The following is an 18,151-nucleotide window of genomic DNA, read 5'->3' as shown; positions in this document are numbered from 1 at the left end:
GAAAACTTTTAACAATTAATGCTTCAAAATGTAAATATGCCGGATTTGAGCTTTTAGCTCATTTCCATCCGTAGTCCCTCACATACAACATTTAAGAACATGACATTTATACACATAGCAAAAATAAATAAATGATATGCAGAAAGAGCATGAGCAGCATATACAAACATTAACCACATGGCAGTTCATAGCAGCTACGATATATAAAGTGCAAGAGTATCCTGTATGTATTCCCAACAAAAACAGATTAAGGGTGTGGCTAAAATAACATTGAATGTGTTTAAGGCCACCTGTGTCTTTATCTAAAGGCCAACATCAGAATGTGAAAAAGTGTCTACAGAAGCTCAGAGCATGATCCATAATGAAATAAAGCAGATTAAAATGGTGATGATAATGAATTGGTGAAGTCATGAAAAGTCATGAGCAGGATTCCAAACATCCAGCACATACTGAGAGAGGGATCTTGGAGTCTGGCCAGACATTGTCCCCTGTGTTACCGCCGGGCGAGGAGCAGTGCACTATGGGACAAACAGCTTTCTGGGCCGATGAGTGCAGCAGTTTATTCCCAACTCATGACAAAGATGGGATTGTATAGTATTGTGTGGGGGTGTTTGCATAGTAAATACAGACTAGGCACACACAAGCAACTATTTGTAGATGTTTATACAATATGCCATTATATACATTATGTTAGTGTGAATGCAAAGTATCGTATTGAAAATAATCTGGAAAACAATCAAACTGGGGTGAAAGGGCCTATATGCAATGATTTCAGCTACAAAGATTATGTTGGGTTTAAGCACAGCGTGATATTTCTTTTCATTTCATATTGATGCTGAAGTTAAGGTTAATAGGTGACTTTTTGGTCCGGCAGTGGCTCAGTCAGACTCTGCATTGGACTGGGAGCTGCATTGGACTGGGAGCCGTAGGGTCGCCGGTTCAAGTCCCCGACCAGACCTAAAATGTGGAGTGTGGACTGCTAATTGGAGAGGTCCCAGTTCACCTCCTGCCCTGGTCCCCTTGAGCAAGGCACCGGACACCCCCCTTCCCCCCTCACTCCCATTGCTCCCCGGGCGCTGTACACTAGCAACCCACTGCTCCTAGACTTCTGGTACTATGGGTTAAATGCAGAGGCCAAATGTCACTGTGTGTGCTGTGTGCTCTGCATGTGTGACCATCAAAAGAGGGTTTTATCCCTCCCAATTCCAATTCTTCTTCTTCTATTAGTGTGCAAATAATTCAAAGCATTTTACATTACACTTCATTAGCATGGTTCAATTATCATTATCTCTAATACCTCTTATTTTAAACGTTTCTTTTAAATTAATGGAAAAATTAGCACATTATAATTATTTAAATTTATGAATTGCAATTCCATTTACGAATCCATAAACAGTCAATGTCACATCAGTGCCTGCACATTCAAATGTAATAGCTAAAACAATAAAATCCTGAAATCCAATTTACTCTATACCTGCTCTAGAAATCAATCAACTTTTAGACGTGGTGAGTACATACTAACGAAACTGCTCTGTACTCAACATTGAACCAACGTAACTTGGCACTGAGTGACATTTCAGACATGGGTGACAGGCTAAACACTGACTGCAAATCTGTGTACGTTTTCTGACTAATAACAAACATGCTACGGCTCACGTGGCATGTGGGTGCAGCATCTTATCGGTCTGAAAATGGCTGAGGCCTGGGATGCAATGAACTGCTTTAGGAAACATTCAGTGTATGCAAAATATCGTCCCTGGATGAACCACTAAAGGTTAAGAATTAAATCGCTCTCTGGACTTGCTGTTAAATAGAAGAAGAACACTGAGCCACCATGTCACCTCTAAACCAGGGGTGTTCAAATTTTTTTCACGAGGGCCACATACAGAAAAACATACGAAGGGCTGGGCCAGTCACTAGAGGTTTATTGCCTCATAAGTTCGGTTATAAGTTAGCTAAATCAATCAAATGTAGGCAAATGATGCTTGTGAGTGTTGGCAACTCATCCCTTAAAACAGAAGCCTCAGATTTGATTATAATAAGGAGAAATAGGAAGGGTGTATTTCAAGCTTGTTATGTAAACAAGTCATTGGGCTTTTTTCTTAACTAAGATATATTAGAAAATGTTTCCAACTTTAATTGACCGAATTTATTTGAAAAGTGGTCTTATTAATACATGAATACTACTGTGCAATATATTTTACATTTAAGAAGTACAATATAAGACAAGCACAATTTCATTTGTGGGCCATGTTTCGTTATACTTTTTGAATTTGATGAGGGCCGATTCAAAATGGTCCGCGGGCTGTATTTGGCCCCCGGGCTGTAGTTTGGACACCCCTGCTCTAAAGCCATGTTCACTACAAGAATACATGACAACGTAGTTACTCTTGCAACTTGTAACAGTCAGTGCTCTGCACATTTAATTGTTTATGCATGATGATATCACTGCTTACAAGTGAGAAAGCCTCAGCAGTGTCCAATAAACCTTCGAGAAGGAAAAACAATGGATTGATACACACTGAGGAAACATAGTAATCTATGAATTGTGATATATTATAATTGTATCCCATGTTACAGTCCATAACCTTTTGGGCCTGTAAAGGGAAGCAATGTCATCCCTCACCCATCGTCATTGGTTTCATATGTTGGTTAACGCCAAGTGATGTAAAGTTATCTTCTCCTTAGTTTATTTAGAGATGCAGTTCTCTTTTTTTTTTATTATGTTTTATAATATACTTACCTATTAGTCAACATAAAGGCCGACCTGAACTGTCTATGCCATACATTAAACGGCAATTAGGTCAGGCAACCCCTTTCATTCAAAAGCTATATCTGCAAAAAACATATATATTAAAAAAGAAAAAAAAGAAATCCTTTACAATAAAGTGTCCTATAGAGATTACATTTGTACAATGGAATCATTACGTAATCGACATAAAGTTGAGCGAGTGGTCATACCAGTACAATAGAGACTGGAATTCACTTCTTATCTAAGTGAAAACCAAGTAGAGTTCATGTTACATTTCCCCCATTTTCTGTAGAAAACGTTTTTTTTCCTTCTCTCTTTAATCTGTTGAGCCCCTCAAAATTATCACTTGCCCCCTTGAAAATCACTGCTTTCAAAAAACATCACTAAAAAACCTGACAGCCACTAGATGTCAGTGGCGTAACACATACACAGCAGACAGATAAAGATTAGTTTGGGGATAGACTTTAATGGTTGAACCTTGGTAAAGTACAGTAGCCTATATTCAAACATGCAACAATATTGACAGTACTAGAACACTATTATATGATGCATTATAGGTAAGAGGAACAACTAATTACAATGAAATGGTTGAAAAAATATAATTTGTACCACAAAAACGACCAAATTAGCTGCCAAAAACACATATCTGACTATATCCTAACGAAATCGAACAGTGAGTAACTTTTGAACAGCATAATCAGAACTAACACAACAAATACAATGGGAGTGTGAGTTTATACAAAATAAAGCTTATCTTTGGAGATGTAAAGACTGTTTTCCAGATCATAAACAAATTAATTCTCGACCTCTTTTATTGCCTCTTTGTTCTTCCTCACTTCTTCAAGCTTCTTGTCCTGTTGGGGTGTAAAAGCAGAAGCATCACAACACTGTAGTTTTACGTATTTCAACCTTAAACCTGACATATGTTGATGTGCCATTAAGAGCTCACCTTCTCCTTGAATTTCTCATTGAGTGCTGCCATCCTGGCGGTGCGGTTCTCCTTGTTTGCCTCCATCTTTTGATTGAGTTTCTCCTGTGCCATCTTGCGTAAGTTGCAGTCTTCTTCTAAGGCCTTCTGGACGACCTCTTTCCCGTGCTCTCGTTTCTCAGCTAGCTGTTTCAGAATGTCCGCCTCTTGGCTCTGACAAAATGACAAAGACAACTTTAACAATAAGAACCTGAATCCTAAACCTACGTGCGAGGCTTAACAGCTCAGTAACAGTTTTCACACTGTTGGCAACATATTATTTCTGAGAATACCTTGCGTCTGTCTTCTGCAGCTTCCAGTTTCCTCTTAATTTCATCCAGTGATGTTGGCTTTTTCTTGAGGGGAGAGATTGGAATGTTCTTGGCATCTGGAGATGTGGGGCTCAGGATTACCTCAAATGCTTGTCCTGACGAGCGCTTGCTCAGCTCTTTCACTTGGAGGTCTGCAGAGTTGTGATAAAGTCAAGGTCACAATGTATAGTAATATATTTATTAACTTGTTGCTAAACTATGTCCTCGCTCCACTGACATTCTAAGATAATGTTTTAATGTGTGATTGAAATGTATTGTCTTAAAAAGGGAAATTAAAGGACGTAAAGCCGGCCTCCTGCTTCCTCTTAAGGGGTCACTGCTCTGTCAGAGAGGTCAGATGAGAACAATGACCCCTGCTGTGAGGCAGCCTTATGAAGGGGAAATTAAAACAAGATGTGACAAAATAAGGTTTTTAGTACTGTATAGATCGTTTTTGCAACTAGCGACACTAATACCAACTAGATCATCGACTCCAGTGACTTGTATAAAGTGGAATAACGTGTTTGAGTCTAGGAGGCACTTTAAGAGCTCTTAAGCAAGTTTGCTTTCAAATATTTTTCTGGTGAGAAGCTCTTCTAGTTAACAGTTATATGCTGCTGCTTTTTAGTGGAACCATACTGAAAATAATGTTGTAAAATACTTTTTAACATTACACATGTGAAATTGCATAACAAGACAACTCATCTCTTTAATTATAATTTTGCGTGGTTTAAACCTACCTCCAAATGTTTCCATTTCAGCAGGGATTGTTCCTCTTTTATACCACTAAAAAAAATAAAAGACAGTTTTATCAATCAAATACATGATTAAATAGAAAGGCTTTTATTTTTGGTTAGTCCACTGTACACATATTAAAGAATGCTACTCTTGTACTCTCAGCAACATCAGCGAAAGCAAGTACAGTTATGGTGCTGCTCACAGCTTATGTTTTGATAGATAATCAGTCAAGCATGCGTGTAGGCTGGTTTTCTAAGATTCCCTCTTTGTTTTTTAGAATCAAAACACATTGTTTCAGGCATATGGTCTACTGGATTACCTCCTTCCTCTATCATTGTTTATGTTGTTAAATGTGATGACATGTGGCTGCAATGAGCGATATCAGCATAAGATTGATATGGCAGTATAGTTGCACAGAATTCTTTATACATTTGAATAATCTGTCAGGGTACAACATGACTTGACAGGCAGAACCAGTTCTCCACCTTACTGATGCCTAAACTAAAAGTCTAATGTTAGCACGTGATGGCCACACAGTGCATGGTCTGCAGCATGGCATGAAGAATGTGGGTTTATCACTAGAGGGCAAAAAATGAGATCATTTTGGGTCTCAGTGCTTCAGAGTGCAGCATACAATGAATACAATAAGAGTGCACAGATGTGTTGTTATAAAAATGACGGGGGAGGGGCAATAGAAAAGCTGTACAGGAAAAACAAACACACTGGAGAAACTGCTAGAATCCACTTCAAGACGATGGTACTTGCGTACCATGCTGCGAATGGATCTGGCCCTTCCTACATCCAGGACATGGTTAAACCATACACCCCAGCACTTGCACTCCGCTCTGCATCGGACAAACGGCTCGCTATACCAGCACTGCGAGGGGGACCCAAGTTCCCATCAGCAAAAACAAGTCGGTTTGCTATCCTGGCTCCAAAATGGTGGAATGAGCTCCCCATTGAAATCAGGACAGCAGAAAGCTTGCACATCATCCGGAGCAGACTGAAAACTCATCTCTTTCGACTCCACTTTGAGCAATACAATTACTAACAAATAATTGCTAACAAAGCACTTGTATACTAATATAGGACTGGCTTATCTAAAGCCAGTTGAGTAGGACTTGAAATGTTTTGGCTCTATGAAACCTGATGTACTTATATGATTCTGTTTTCTTCAAGTTTGTATCTTCCTCGTCGAATGCACTTATTGTAAGTCGCTTTGGATAAAAGCGTCAGCTAAATGCAATGTAATGTAACTGCACAAAAACCCCTTTGTGAACGTTAATTTGATCATTAAGCAATAAAATGCTGACTAATACATTTAACAATAACACGTTAACATAATTACATAATGTCGACTGAGAACAATACAGAAAGTCACTTATTGTAAATTAATGAATAGTCTTAAAGTTTGTAGCAAGCTGTTTGTAATAATACGAAAGTTATAGGCTTTTTGAATTGTAACGTAAAGATAACATTAACATTTTACTTCAGAGCGGCCATAACTAAAATACTAATTAATGTTACTACAGTTGACTTCTGTGATGCTGAACAGACTTCATAACGATGCTCAGTGGCCACATTGACCTTTAACATTACCAATACAATGTCTGAAAGCCTGATTAAACATTAGCATAAAAGCATTGTTCTCACCGTCAAGTGCTTTGCTTCAGCTGAAGAGCAGACCTTCTTCTTCTCTGTGAGACGTTCAGACCGCCAACATCTACAGCTCCTTTTCGCGCGAAAACTTCCAGGCCCCAACCGTCACCAGCGAGGTTTGCATTCATTGGTCCAAATCCACCAATCATAGGAGGTGTTGTTACTCTAAACGGGCGAAAAAAAACAGACATAAATCTGGCACAACCTAATGGCTGCCTGTGAGCAAAACAAGCCTCACAAGTCCATGCTTTACCTAACATTATGTCACTTGATTAAATCATCCCCAAAATATGTAATGGGAGATATGCACTTGCAAATGTTACACTGAACCTGGCTGGTAAATAATACTTCAAATGGAGCTTGATTGTTGTTTCTATTTGTGTGGGTTTATTAACAATACAGTAGGCCTATCCATTAATATACATTTAGCTCCATTAAATATTTGTATTAAAGTGTGAAAAATGTTAAACTTCAAAAGGAAAATACATTGAGATTAAACTGTAAATTACTTTGCTGTACATGAAAATAAATATGTAATGTTTTCAGAATGCTCTACATTACTTTAATGTGATTAACTAACTAAAAGGTTCACTGAACTGAAAGTGTTTGAGACACCGTAGATATACAGTATGTTTACACAACCTTAGCGATTGACTCTTCAGGTATTGAGCCAGCAAAGCCTTGTGGCCTTGTGCTTCCTGACACCAAAGGCAGCTAGGGTCTGGACTAAGTCAGGGTGAGCGAAGCAGGCAGGAGCCCATACAGGGTTTAACTGAAAGTACCATTATTTCAAGGCTAAAGAATATTTACATATAGACCAGAACTCCCTCCTTAGTGAACAGATTCAACATTGACAAGGATCTCACACCAACTGAAAGACCAGCAAGAGTGATCACCAAGACAAGACAATACACAGGTGGGGAGGGAGGAAAAACACAGGAGCACCAGGTGAACACAATAAGGCAATCAAACAGCAGGAAAACACTGAGACAGGAAGTAAGAGCAGACATAACTAGGGGGGGTGCACACCTTTCAGAATAAAACGGGAAAACAAAGACATACAAATTAAAACACAGATAGATCGTGACACTAACACTAACACTTAATTGAACTGTGAAACTGACCATGCCCCACTGCTTGTCCTGCTGCTCATTTTATGCACAGTCCCTCTGGAATGGGGATTTTCAAAACATCTTCCAGGTATGGTGTCGGGTCCACAAAGAGTTTCTCAAAGATAAGGTCCATTAGGTCCTTTTCATACCCTGTGCAATATTCACAAAAACTGAATTTGGCTTTTCTAGCTTGGGGAAAAAAACAAGGACTTGAAGTCTGTGTCAAATGTTCTTATAATGAGATTTGAGGCTAGAGTGTTTTTTTCTTTCGTTTATACTTATTGGCTGGGATTTCAAAACTGTGGTGCCATAGTAAATACAACATGGACAATACATTATTATTATTATTATTACACATGTATGTGTATGGAAACTAAAGAAATATAACATTTACGGAAAGTTGGCACCGTCTTCATTGGCTCGGCTCCAACTCCTGCCTTCATGTTAGCATGTTCGTTGTAGTATATGGCACTGGCAGGTAGAGTCTTAAAGTAAAAACACAGGAGACACTCATGAATGTAAATAATAGCAGTCCAGAGTCACACCACTGCCTCCTATTTAGATCTTCCTTTCTGATGTGTAAATTCTCCACCAACCTCATTTCTCTGTACAAACATAACATGTATATAAATGTATATCTACATATATATACATATATGAATAAAAAAACGTGTTGCTCTTGTGGTCTATCGTATGGTGTCATATTGAAACATCTGCAACTGCATGGCTTTGAAGATCTATTTAAAATTAAAAGTAAAGTTTATGTAGTAGAATTTTCAATAATTTGATTTGAACAAGCTGCTAAAGATTCAATAACATCATCCATATGCAATGACAAAGTGTTCTTCACCTTTTCAAGTCAGAAGAAAGAGGGCTGGAGGTTCCCGGCTGGAGTAATTCCAGGAACAGGTTGGCTATTCCAGTGCCGGGAGTACTGACAATAGGTGCAAAGCTGTTCCACTAAAAGGAATGTACCAATCCTTTGGGTCTTGACATCACAGGCCCACTTGCACACAAGACACTTCTCAAACAGCTCCACAATGCAGGTCTCATATGATTTTCTTAAATCTATGGGGGACTGGATGCTTCACCACTGTAACACAAAAAAGGTTAGAGTATGAGCCATTTTGCAATTTGATCCATCTATCTATCGATTGATCAAGTGGCTAAAATAACAGAAACACTGTGGTCAGCGCAATGCAATACAGTTCTACATCACCGAAAACGACATCCTCCAAAGTGATCATACAGTTGAATCAACATTTCTCTAAAATACAGTTCAAACAGTAACAGAACATTATAACCTCCATGAGTGTAGGTTTCTTTGCAGTGTAGTAGGGACATTTGAGTAACTCATGGCTTGTTGACTCTGTTGAAGCAACGGTCAACTCTGCAGGGTCGTAGGTCAGTTCCAGCTTTTCTGAATCCACCATTTGAAGAGTCCTCCTCTTCTTCCTCCTCTAATGGCCAGTATTGGTCTCTTCAATCAATCAATCAATCAATCAATCAATCAATCAATCAATCAATCAATCAATCAATGTTTATTTATACAGCCCAATATCACAAATGTTACATTTGTCTCAGTGGACTTCAGAGTTTGTGCAGAATATCAGTATGACAATACGACACCATCTGTCCTTAGACCCTCACATCGTACAAGGAAAAACTTCCGGAGAAAACCCACAGTTTAAAGTTTCTTTGATAGTCTTTCTTTTGTTGTGAGTACTAACACAAATCTATTATATTGAACATCAAATGTCACCTGTGTTTAACCAGTGGTGCAAGTACATTTACTCAATAACTGTACTTGCGAACAATTGACATATTTGACATTAACATATGGTTCAGATATCCAGCAGCAATATACAAAGTAAAAAAAAGTTGCTCCAAAGTTTGCAGAAACATTAATGCATACAAAATAATAATCAAGAATATTCATATATTTTGTATAATTTGAAATGGGCCATAGAGCACAACAAGTATTTTTAATTTTTAGGATTAAGTATCATTCGGAGCTAATACTTTTGTAATTTTACTCAAGAAAGATTTTTAAATAGAGGACTTTTATTTTTTATAATTCACCATTGCTACTTTTACTTAAATTGAACATGACACACAATTTCCCACTACAGGTAATAATCCTCGTATATTTCAAAAAAATACAATATATTCATTGACAGACATTGTTCAAATATTCATCTCTGTTCTGCAAAATAAATCATCCTACACGAATGGATTACAATGGCAGAGATTGCTTGACACTGAAGGGGATCTTACTTTATTTGAACTGCCTTTTATACAGCCACCAGACACTTCTGTGGAATCAGCATACCCTCTAGTGGTAAGAATAAGTCATAAACCACTCACCAATGATCTGACAGTTTATGTGTGGCTGCAGCTGCTGGTGGAATAATAGGTGGTGTTATGCTGGGATAGGATATGTTATGTTTGTGATCGAAAATGGTCCCTATTGCTACTGTACATGAATATGTTTGAAATGGTTATATGTGTAAGGCTTGTTTATCAGACCTTGAAAAAGTACTGTCTTTTTATTTTATTGTATAATTTGCATTTACTATTGATTATTATGTTCTTTGCATAACCATCTACATACCTATATTTTGGATCTCCTCAAGGCAATGTGACCCCTGTTAATATTCTCTGGGGCAGACTTTTTAATTTAAAAAAATATATATTTGTTTCCTTGTCCAAGAGGAGAATGATTTTACTAAGCCTACTCTCAATCCTCGCTAAAGAATGGATTTAGTATCTGGCTCTGACATATTCCATGTTCCTTGTTAGATAGTCTATTAATAACACAATCACTGTTGGCTCCCCACTGAGCTGGTGCACTACCAACAGCAGGGGCTTTGAAGAGGCTTCTTTCAGCACTTGACAGGCTCTTTCTTGATATCCTTGTAGTTAAACCATAGTTAAACAGACACTCAGCTCCTGGGATACTGAGTGAAAGGACAGATGGTTGATGTCAAAGTCCCCACAGTTAGTTTCCCGTTCACTGTACCCTGCAGACACAACTTACAAATATGCAAACATGTGTCATCATATCTAAAACTGCAGTATAAATGTATCTCACAGTCACATACCTTGGTGGGGCCAGTATCAAACATTTGTTTTATGTTGAAAAGGGTGTCATTTGAGGTAATCGTGAGACTCTTACTTTGAAAAGCGAGTAACTTCCGACTTTCTGTTTTCTCCAGGGAGGCGAAAGCTTCCAGTCGACAGTAGGACTTTAATCTGAAAATGGGGGCTTGTCTGGCATTATGCTCTTTAGCCAGCTGTGTAAGTATTTATTTCGTTATGATTTTATCGGTAGGTAAAGCTCGCTCTCGTCGTCCAAACCTTAGGTGAGCTAAACTAAGCTTAGCTGGGCAATATAGCTAGTTACATTAAGCGACAACTTACGTTACCTTCAACATTAAACTAAACCGACTAGAACGAGCCGTACTCGACATACTATAATTAACGCTGTACATTTAAAGGAAGTTGTCTTAGCAATATAGTGAATCAGCAGTGTGAATAGTGATCCAGGAAGTGTCAGAACAGGCCTATATCCTAGAACCATTGCACCGAGCTTATGTTGGATAATGTAGCCTCACCCAAATATCGACTCATCATATGCAAACACCGTTAGTTCAAAGTGGTATGCTTCTGCTAGCTCCATTCTAGGCTAACAGCTGTCTGGTCGATAAAACATTACTGTTACTCCATGCAGTTAAAATTGGCTAGCTACGTCACTGTCAATGTCAACAAAAGAGATGCATGTTTGTTTTTCTCTGTGTTGATTTCTCAAAAGCCAGGTGGAAATACAGCCCTTGCTACGTTTTTTTTGCGAACTGGAATAACATAAGTGTTTTGCCCAATTTTTTTTTTACTTCAACTACTATTTAAGTTTTATATGTGAAGTAAAGGCTTATCCACTTAAATCCGTTATTGCAAATTCAACCTCATGGTTAATAATTTACTAGCCGGATTGCTAATGGAACAACATCTAATTACAAATAGCATTCTGCCAAAGAAGTTGCCTGCATTCATTTGACTGTTTCTGATTTTTAAGTGGCTCGAACTCTGTCTTTTCTCCCTCCCACTCATCATCTCTATCATTCCCAGGCGTCCTGTCTGTGTGGCTCAGCACCATGCCTTCTGTGTGGCTGCTGTCCCTCCTCCAATAACTCCACCATCACTCGGCTGGTTTTCTCCTTCTTTTTGCTGCTGGGGACCATGGTGTCTGTCATCATGATCCTTCCAGGAATGGAGACACAGCTCCGTAAAGTAAGATCGCTCTTCCTCTGAAATGTGTTACTAAATGCTGTTACTACAGATAAAGTTCTGTAAAAAACGTTTGCACATTCTCTACACTTAATCTTTTCTGTACATGCTTATTAACACACATTTGTCTTGCGGTTCTTTAGATCCCAGGATTTTGCGAGGGAGGAAGTACTATACCTGGTTTAGAAAACCACGTTAACTGTGATGTCATTGTGGGCTACAAGTCTGTGTACCGCATGTGCTTCGCCATGACTTGCTTCTTCTTTCTCTTTGCCGCCCTCATGATTCGTGTCCGTAGTAGCAAAGACCCACGTGCAGCTCTTCAGAATGGGTAAGTGCTTTATTAGGCTGTATGGAATATATGTGTAATGGGATGTGCCGCTTCAGTCTTTCTACTGAACTGATGGTGGGTTTGTTAATGTCTATTTCCCAGGTTTTGGTTCTTTAAATTTCTAATCCTGATTGGAATAACAGTGGGAGCTTTCTTCATCCCTGACGGAACCTTTCACACTGGTACTAACATGCTTTGTATTATTACTATAAACAGTGATATGTTTATTTCTGATCAACAGTTTTAGGAAACGTTATAAGCTGTGTTTGATTTCCTCTTCACAGTGTGGTTTTACTTTGGAGTGGTGGGATCCTTCATCTTCATTATAATCCAACTTATTCTTCTCATTGATTTTGCCCACTCCTGGAACAAAGTGTGGGTAGAAAATGCTGAAAATAGTGACAACAAATGCTGGTTTGCAGGTACAGCACTCACTTGAAACAGGGGCTTCTTGCCATGTCATTCTACATTATGCAAAATAATAAATATACACTTGCCATAATATTTGAAGCCATTCGTGTTGAGGTATGTTCTTGTCATTCCCAGGCTTGATGTCTTTCACCTTCCTCTACTTTGCACTGTCTATCATTGCTGTGGTGCTCTTCTATGTTTACTACACACAGCCTGATGACTGCACTGAGCACAAAGTCTTCATCAGCCTCAACCTCATCTTCTGCATCATCATCTCCGTTGTCTCCATCCTTCCCAAGATACAGGTAAGGATCAGTCTATGGCCTAATTTAAACTAATCAAGGTATATTATGAATAACTTCTCATCTCATTTTAAACTTCATTTGTTTAAAAGCCTTTCTGCAGTAGATAAATGAGGATAGTTTAGTTTTGCTCTTAAGTTACTGTTAGGTGCAGTTTCCAAAAGTTATAATAATAATACATTTTATTTGTTAAGCCTCTTTCATACAAAAAATGCATCTCAAAGTGCTTCACAATAAAGGAATGCATACTGTAGATACTAAAGAGTAGGGCTGCACAATATTGGAAAAAACTGACATTGCGATATGAAAAAATACAGGAATTGAAGAAAAGACAGTTATTTTTGTCCGCAAACCGTCCTTTCTTGAACTTTAATGCTATACCATTGGTATTTTTTTAACTATATTTAAACGGATGAAGGATTTTAGTCACGGAGGTCTGGATTTTAAGTTATCAGAGTAACAAGCTGAGCTAGCTCGGTTAGCAGCGCCGAACTGCCCTGGAGAAACACATGAAACTACTTCATTCAGTGTTTTTACCTTTNTTTAATCACCGGGTCCGTTTGCTTTGGAGATTTGATTGTGATTGGTGGTTTGCTGTGCATGCAGAGCTTGCATGTCACTCACTCAAGTAACCCTGACATGAGAGTTTTCCTTTTGTAGCAAGCAGCAAAAGAATTTTAACATGACGTGTTTGAGTTAATTTGCTTGCTTATTAACATCGCACGTCATTTTTTTTTTTTTTAAAACGCACTTCCTGCGAGGTGAATATCGCTATTGTCGTCACGACACGATATATCGTGCAGCCCTTCTAAAGAGTATAACGTAATATGAAAAGAGATGTACTTCAACATCTTTATGGATAATCTGAGATATTTCATTTAAGTTTCAGTTGACTTTTTGATAGAAATATAAATACTTTACCTTTCGTTTCAAGGCAGTGGTTGTAACATTTTGGCAAAGTGACTTAATGTATGTTTGTTCTTGTTGTAACAGGAAGCGCAGCCACACTCCGGTTTGCTCCAGGCTTCTCTCATCTCCCTGTACACCATGTATGTCACTTGGTCTGCAATGACAAACAATCCGAGTAAGTGCCTTGCTGTCTTAGTCCACAGTTGCAGCTCTTTTCGGTTGCTTCTGATTGCATCCTCAGTTTCAATCCTACTTACTGTTTTCTGTCAAAATATGTATTTGCTGATTACCTGCTGCAGCATTTTGATCATTCTGGTGAGTTTTCTATGGCATTTTATAGGAAGGAGTGTGTTTTTGCTGATAGCTAACGTTCTTTCCTTGTCTCATTTTATCTGCCATTCCTCAGGGAATGGCAGCAATGGGAAAGATTGTGGTGAAACTAGGGTTTATTTTATCTACACATAGGACATTTAAATCCATTCAGACACAAAAGTGAAAGCGGTATCTGGGAACAGATGCTTATTTTACATCAGGAAACAGACCAATTAGAAACATAGAACACTTCAACATACGATAGCACTGTTGGGATTGTGCTGGTGTTCCATTGTTTTTCGTTACATTTAAAGAAAGCTTTTTTCGAAGACTTTTAGAAGTTTCCTGTGTAGAGGAAAACCGTGGTTTTCATAGTCATGTCAAACTAAGAGACAGGAATGTAAGAATTGAAAATGATGTAAACTGGGTTATACAAATATTTCAATATTCAAATCACTAGCTGTTCGGACCTCTTCAGCGTCAACACATATGAAATAACACATGTTCACTTCCATTACAGTCAACACAAGATTATGTTTAGTGCAGACAAGCTCACTATGTAATGATGTATTTTTAATAACTTATAACTTAACTTAAATATAGTGTATTTAATGTCTAATTCACATGTGCTCTGATGCCTTAGATCGGAATTGTAACCCCAGCCTGTTGAGTCTGGTGTCGAACGTCAGCTCCACGGAGCCCTCCGCTGACCCAGGACAGGTGCAGTGGTGGGATGCTCAGGGCATTGTGGGTCTTATCATCTTCCTCTTCTGCACTCTCTATGCAAGGTATAGTCAAAACCATCACAGATTAGATTTTATATTCAGTTTTGCATTATATTTTATTTAAAACTCTCTGTCTCCTTCTCTTCCCTAGTATTCGGTCATCCAGTAACACCCAGGTGAACAAGCTGATGCAGACGGAGGAGGGTAATGGGTTTGGGGGAGAGGGTGTGGTGGGAAAGGACGGCATACTCAGGGCCATGGACGATGAGGAGGAGAATGTCTCCTACAGCTACTCCTTTTTCCATTTCCACCTCTGCCTGGCCTCTCTGTACATCATGATGACTCTCACCAACTGGTTACAGTAAGTATGTCTCACTTGCCGATTGTTAAATACTACATAAGAGGCAAGTAGGAAAGAGAAGAATCCTCCTGTCCTTCAGTCATTTTGGCATGTAACAGCAGGAAAGTTGCATTCCTCCTTAATTATGGTAGTTTTAGGGTCCTGGTACTGTGCATGCTGCTCTCACTAGCATGGTTTACAGGGACACCTAATGGAGCTAAACCATTTTTGACAACATTATTTTAACCTGTGGTTTCTATGCTTGATTTCAAGTCAAAAGGTCAAATGGTCCATTGACTAGAGGGTCACTGGTGATCAACAGATACGATTTTGGTTTGATTTTGTTACCAAATTCTTACTGGGGAAAAAAACCATAAACATATTGATAGCTACAGCATATGTAAGAGATACAAAAACCAAAAATAATTTTACTTTCAAAATTGGCAGCATTTGAAATAACTTTTTAAGTTGTAAGCCACAGGTTTGATGCTTCTAAGATGCTCAGAAGTTGTTGCTCATGCATTGTAGGCCTCCAGCACGGCCACCAGAGGGCACATTGCTTCACCTGAAAGTAATCTATCCCTTCAACTCAGCTTGAATGTGATTTTCTGAAATTAGCTCTATTTAGGAAAAAAGTATAAAAAATGTCCAATAAAGTGCTGTTTTTGATCATTCAAAGACAAAATTCAATTGTAATGTTAATTGTTTAAATACATTTCAGTACATACATGTTGTTGAGTTGGTTTGACTAAATGTTCCCTCTGTGCTCCTCAGACCGGACACCACCACGCAGGCCATGCAGAGCCGCATGCCGGCGGTTTGGGTGAAGATGTCCTCCAGCTGGCTGGGCCTGGGGCTCTACCTCTGGACCCTCATCGCCCCTCTCATCTTCCCTGACAGGGACTTTAACTGATCACCTGGTCCTAACTGTATTTGGTTGTTAGGTTTTCTTGGCAAGTGATTTAGGCGATATGAAGGATGCTCTGAAGGAAATAGAAAGAATGGTATAAAGGAAATGCTTTTCTTTTTTTTATAATTAATTGGTGTTCTTATGCTTGTGTTGTTTTACTTCACTCAATATGATTCTTTAGTGGGACAATCCCTACAGTTATTTGATATTTGTAAGTGGATGTTTAGTTAGCCTGAAGTTTGGCTAGAATTTTCTTTTGCCAATTACTTACCTTTAATGACCTACTCCCTACCCGCCCTACCTTCTGCTGGATGTAGTCTGAACTATCACAACAACAAGGCACTTACTCGTTACCTCAGACACTTCACTAACAGATTACCTTTTAAAGGGCCTTTTGAGTTCAGTCCTCTGATTGGCCAGGTCTGGTGTCCTTGATTAGCTTGACTTCTTTCATGCTGGGGCAACCAGGGGAACCCCTCTCCGGAGCCCCAGAGTGAGTGGAGTGTGAGAGTTAGATAAGACTAATACGACACGCCCTTCATATCATAACAGGACTTCCCTCTTGCTGTTCTCTGGATGCAAATCCACGTCATACCACCTTGAGCCGGGGAGTCTTAATAGACCACCAGTGTAATCTCAGCTCTTCCTTCTCTGCTCCAACATAGGATCACTTATCTCCGGTGCTCGGCCTCGGAGACATCTATTGATCTATAGCAGTCAGCACTATGTGATGTGCAGCGGTACGGCTCAGCAGGTGATGGCGTGAAGTTGAACTCTGCAGTCCTCTCACAAATGTCATTATTTCAAGAATGTTGCAAAGCGTGTTATTAAGTGAAAAAAAAGATTTTCCGTTTTTACAATAGTATATACAACACATTTCAGGAGAAATACATTGCTGTAAAATGTTTCGGTATAATAACGGTTGTGATGGTGTTACAATAACTATATGCTTAATGTTGTAGTTAACTCAATTTCAATAAGAATGAAACAGGGTGAAAAAAGAGCAGTATATTTTGTACAAAAAGTCTTGGGTACCATCCTGAAAATGTTATCTTTTGTTATGTTAAAATGTTATGTTTTGCTATTTTCAAAAATTACTATGCCCACTGATATCAGATTTTCCTTTTCTCTGGCTGCATATGAGTATTGTGAATGGAGTTTTTCAAAGTGCTGTGATACATTCAAATCTTTTTTTAATGAATGTCTTTATTGAACATGTTAATTGTATTGTACATTTCATCATTATCCCCCTACTTGGGTGAATATTTAGGCACAATATCCCAAATATTTTTGCCACAGTTATATTGCGACATGTACCATTTTGAAACACTACAAAGTGCCTTTCTGTAGTCCTGCGGCTCAAAAGGAATTTAACACTAATGCTGACGTGTACCTATAACGCCTTGCCTTACATTGTGGTGAGTCAGTCATTGCATGCCAATAAGGGATAGGCCTATGACATGAATTAATATTCTAATCAATGAATAAACATTTGTTTTTAATAAAGATAGAAGTCTTTCACTTTCTTTGTCTGAATGGAACCTCAATATTAGCCTTACAGTTGTGTCCCATGAAAAAAGTTGAATGGTCCTGACTTGTTTGTTACAAGAATGCAAGTTTAAAAACAACAAAACATTGAATTAAAAATGAATTACTGGGATACAATAATTAGCATTGAGGTCAACAATGTTAGGGTTTAGAGGGATTTAGTTGCCTCATCGATGTGACACCTCCCCATCTCTAATGTGTTACCATGGTGCAGACAATCAGATTCCTTTCTGTACATCGGCCCATAGATCCAGGTCGTGGGATACCAGAGTTTGGGACTGATGGTTTTGTACCCCATCTTGTTCTGTACTCTGGGTGAGGCATCATGTGTAGATCAAGCTCCGAAACAAGCCATCCATACGCTTGACACATGACTTCACTACCAGCACTTTACGTTGGACGGACACTGTTTGGCCTTTAATCTCTGCTGTGTTTCCCTGTTAGCCTCAATAAACATTAATACAGTTTCTCTCTCACATCTGTCTTGACCCTTAACTGATGTTGGCTTCCTGTCACAGAGGTCCAAAGTTATATTGA

General features: G+C 38.7%; 2 protein-coding genes across 3 annotated transcripts; one reads left to right on the top strand and one right to left on the bottom strand.

The window, feature by feature from the left end:
- Positions 1–3,198: 3,198 nt before the first annotated feature.
- Positions 3,199–7,294, bottom strand: LOC104948097 (stathmin-like). The gene is made up of 6 exons (XM_010774259.1): positions 7,238–7,294; positions 6,422–6,592; positions 4,771–4,816; positions 4,013–4,182; positions 3,702–3,893; positions 3,199–3,606 (listed from the first exon to the last, which is right to left on the bottom strand). Exons 3-6 carry the CDS (start codon positions 4,784–4,786, stop codon positions 3,547–3,549), a joined length of 438 nt encoding a protein of 145 aa, XP_010772561.1. The 5' UTR covers positions 4,787–4,816; positions 6,422–6,592; positions 7,238–7,294; the 3' UTR covers positions 3,199–3,546.
- A 3,437-nt stretch (positions 7,295–10,731) lies between these two features.
- On the top strand, positions 10,732–17,568 carry serinc2l (serine incorporator 2, like). Of its 2 annotated transcripts, XR_798630.1 has the most exons (11): positions 10,732–10,839; positions 11,668–11,829; positions 11,970–12,157; positions 12,260–12,339; positions 12,442–12,579; positions 12,704–12,873; positions 13,864–13,954; positions 14,735–14,879; positions 14,968–15,177; positions 15,931–16,160; positions 16,732–17,568. XR_798630.1 is itself a non-coding variant. In XM_010774258.1 (10 exons), the coding sequence occupies exons 1-10, from the start codon at positions 10,801–10,803 to the stop codon at positions 16,067–16,069; spliced, it is 1,362 nt and encodes a 453-aa protein (XP_010772560.1). In that variant the 5' UTR covers positions 10,732–10,800; the 3' UTR covers positions 16,070–17,568. The 2 variants fall into 2 exon arrangements, 1 of the variants encoding a protein (XP_010772560.1); XM_010774258.1 differs by having other exon boundaries at positions 15,931–17,568.
- Positions 17,569–18,151: the final 583 nt, after the last annotated feature.

This window comes from Notothenia coriiceps, unplaced genomic scaffold, assembly GCF_000735185.1.
Source record: "Notothenia coriiceps isolate Sejong01 unplaced genomic scaffold, NC01 NC01_scaffold00013688, whole genome shotgun sequence".
Classification (NCBI taxonomy): Eukaryota; Metazoa; Chordata; class Actinopteri; order Perciformes; family Nototheniidae; genus Notothenia; species Notothenia coriiceps.
The sequence above is the reverse complement of the archived record's forward strand: the minus strand, read 5'-3'. Positions and strand labels throughout refer to the sequence as shown.

Excerpts from the sequence above, each read along its gene's own strand:
- LOC104948097 (XM_010774259.1), bottom strand. Across the intron at positions 3,894-4,012 it reads CTGCAGAAGACAGACGCAAG|AGCCAAGAGGCGGACATTCT; the intron begins GTATTCTCAGAA and ends TCATTTTGTCAG. Across the intron at positions 3,607-3,701 it reads ATGAGAAATTCAAGGAGAAG|GACAAGAAGCTTGAAGAAGT; the intron begins GTGAGCTCTTAA and ends ACACCCCAACAG.
- serinc2l (XM_010774258.1), top strand. The coding sequence starts at position 10,801 with ATGGGGGCTTGTCTGGCATTATGCTCTTTAGCCAGCTGT. Across the intron at positions 10,840-11,667 it reads TATGCTCTTTAGCCAGCTGT|GCGTCCTGTCTGTGTGGCTC; the intron begins GTAAGTATTTAT and ends TATCATTCCCAG. Across the intron at positions 11,830-11,969 it reads TGGAGACACAGCTCCGTAAA|ATCCCAGGATTTTGCGAGGG; the intron begins GTAAGATCGCTC and ends GCGGTTCTTTAG.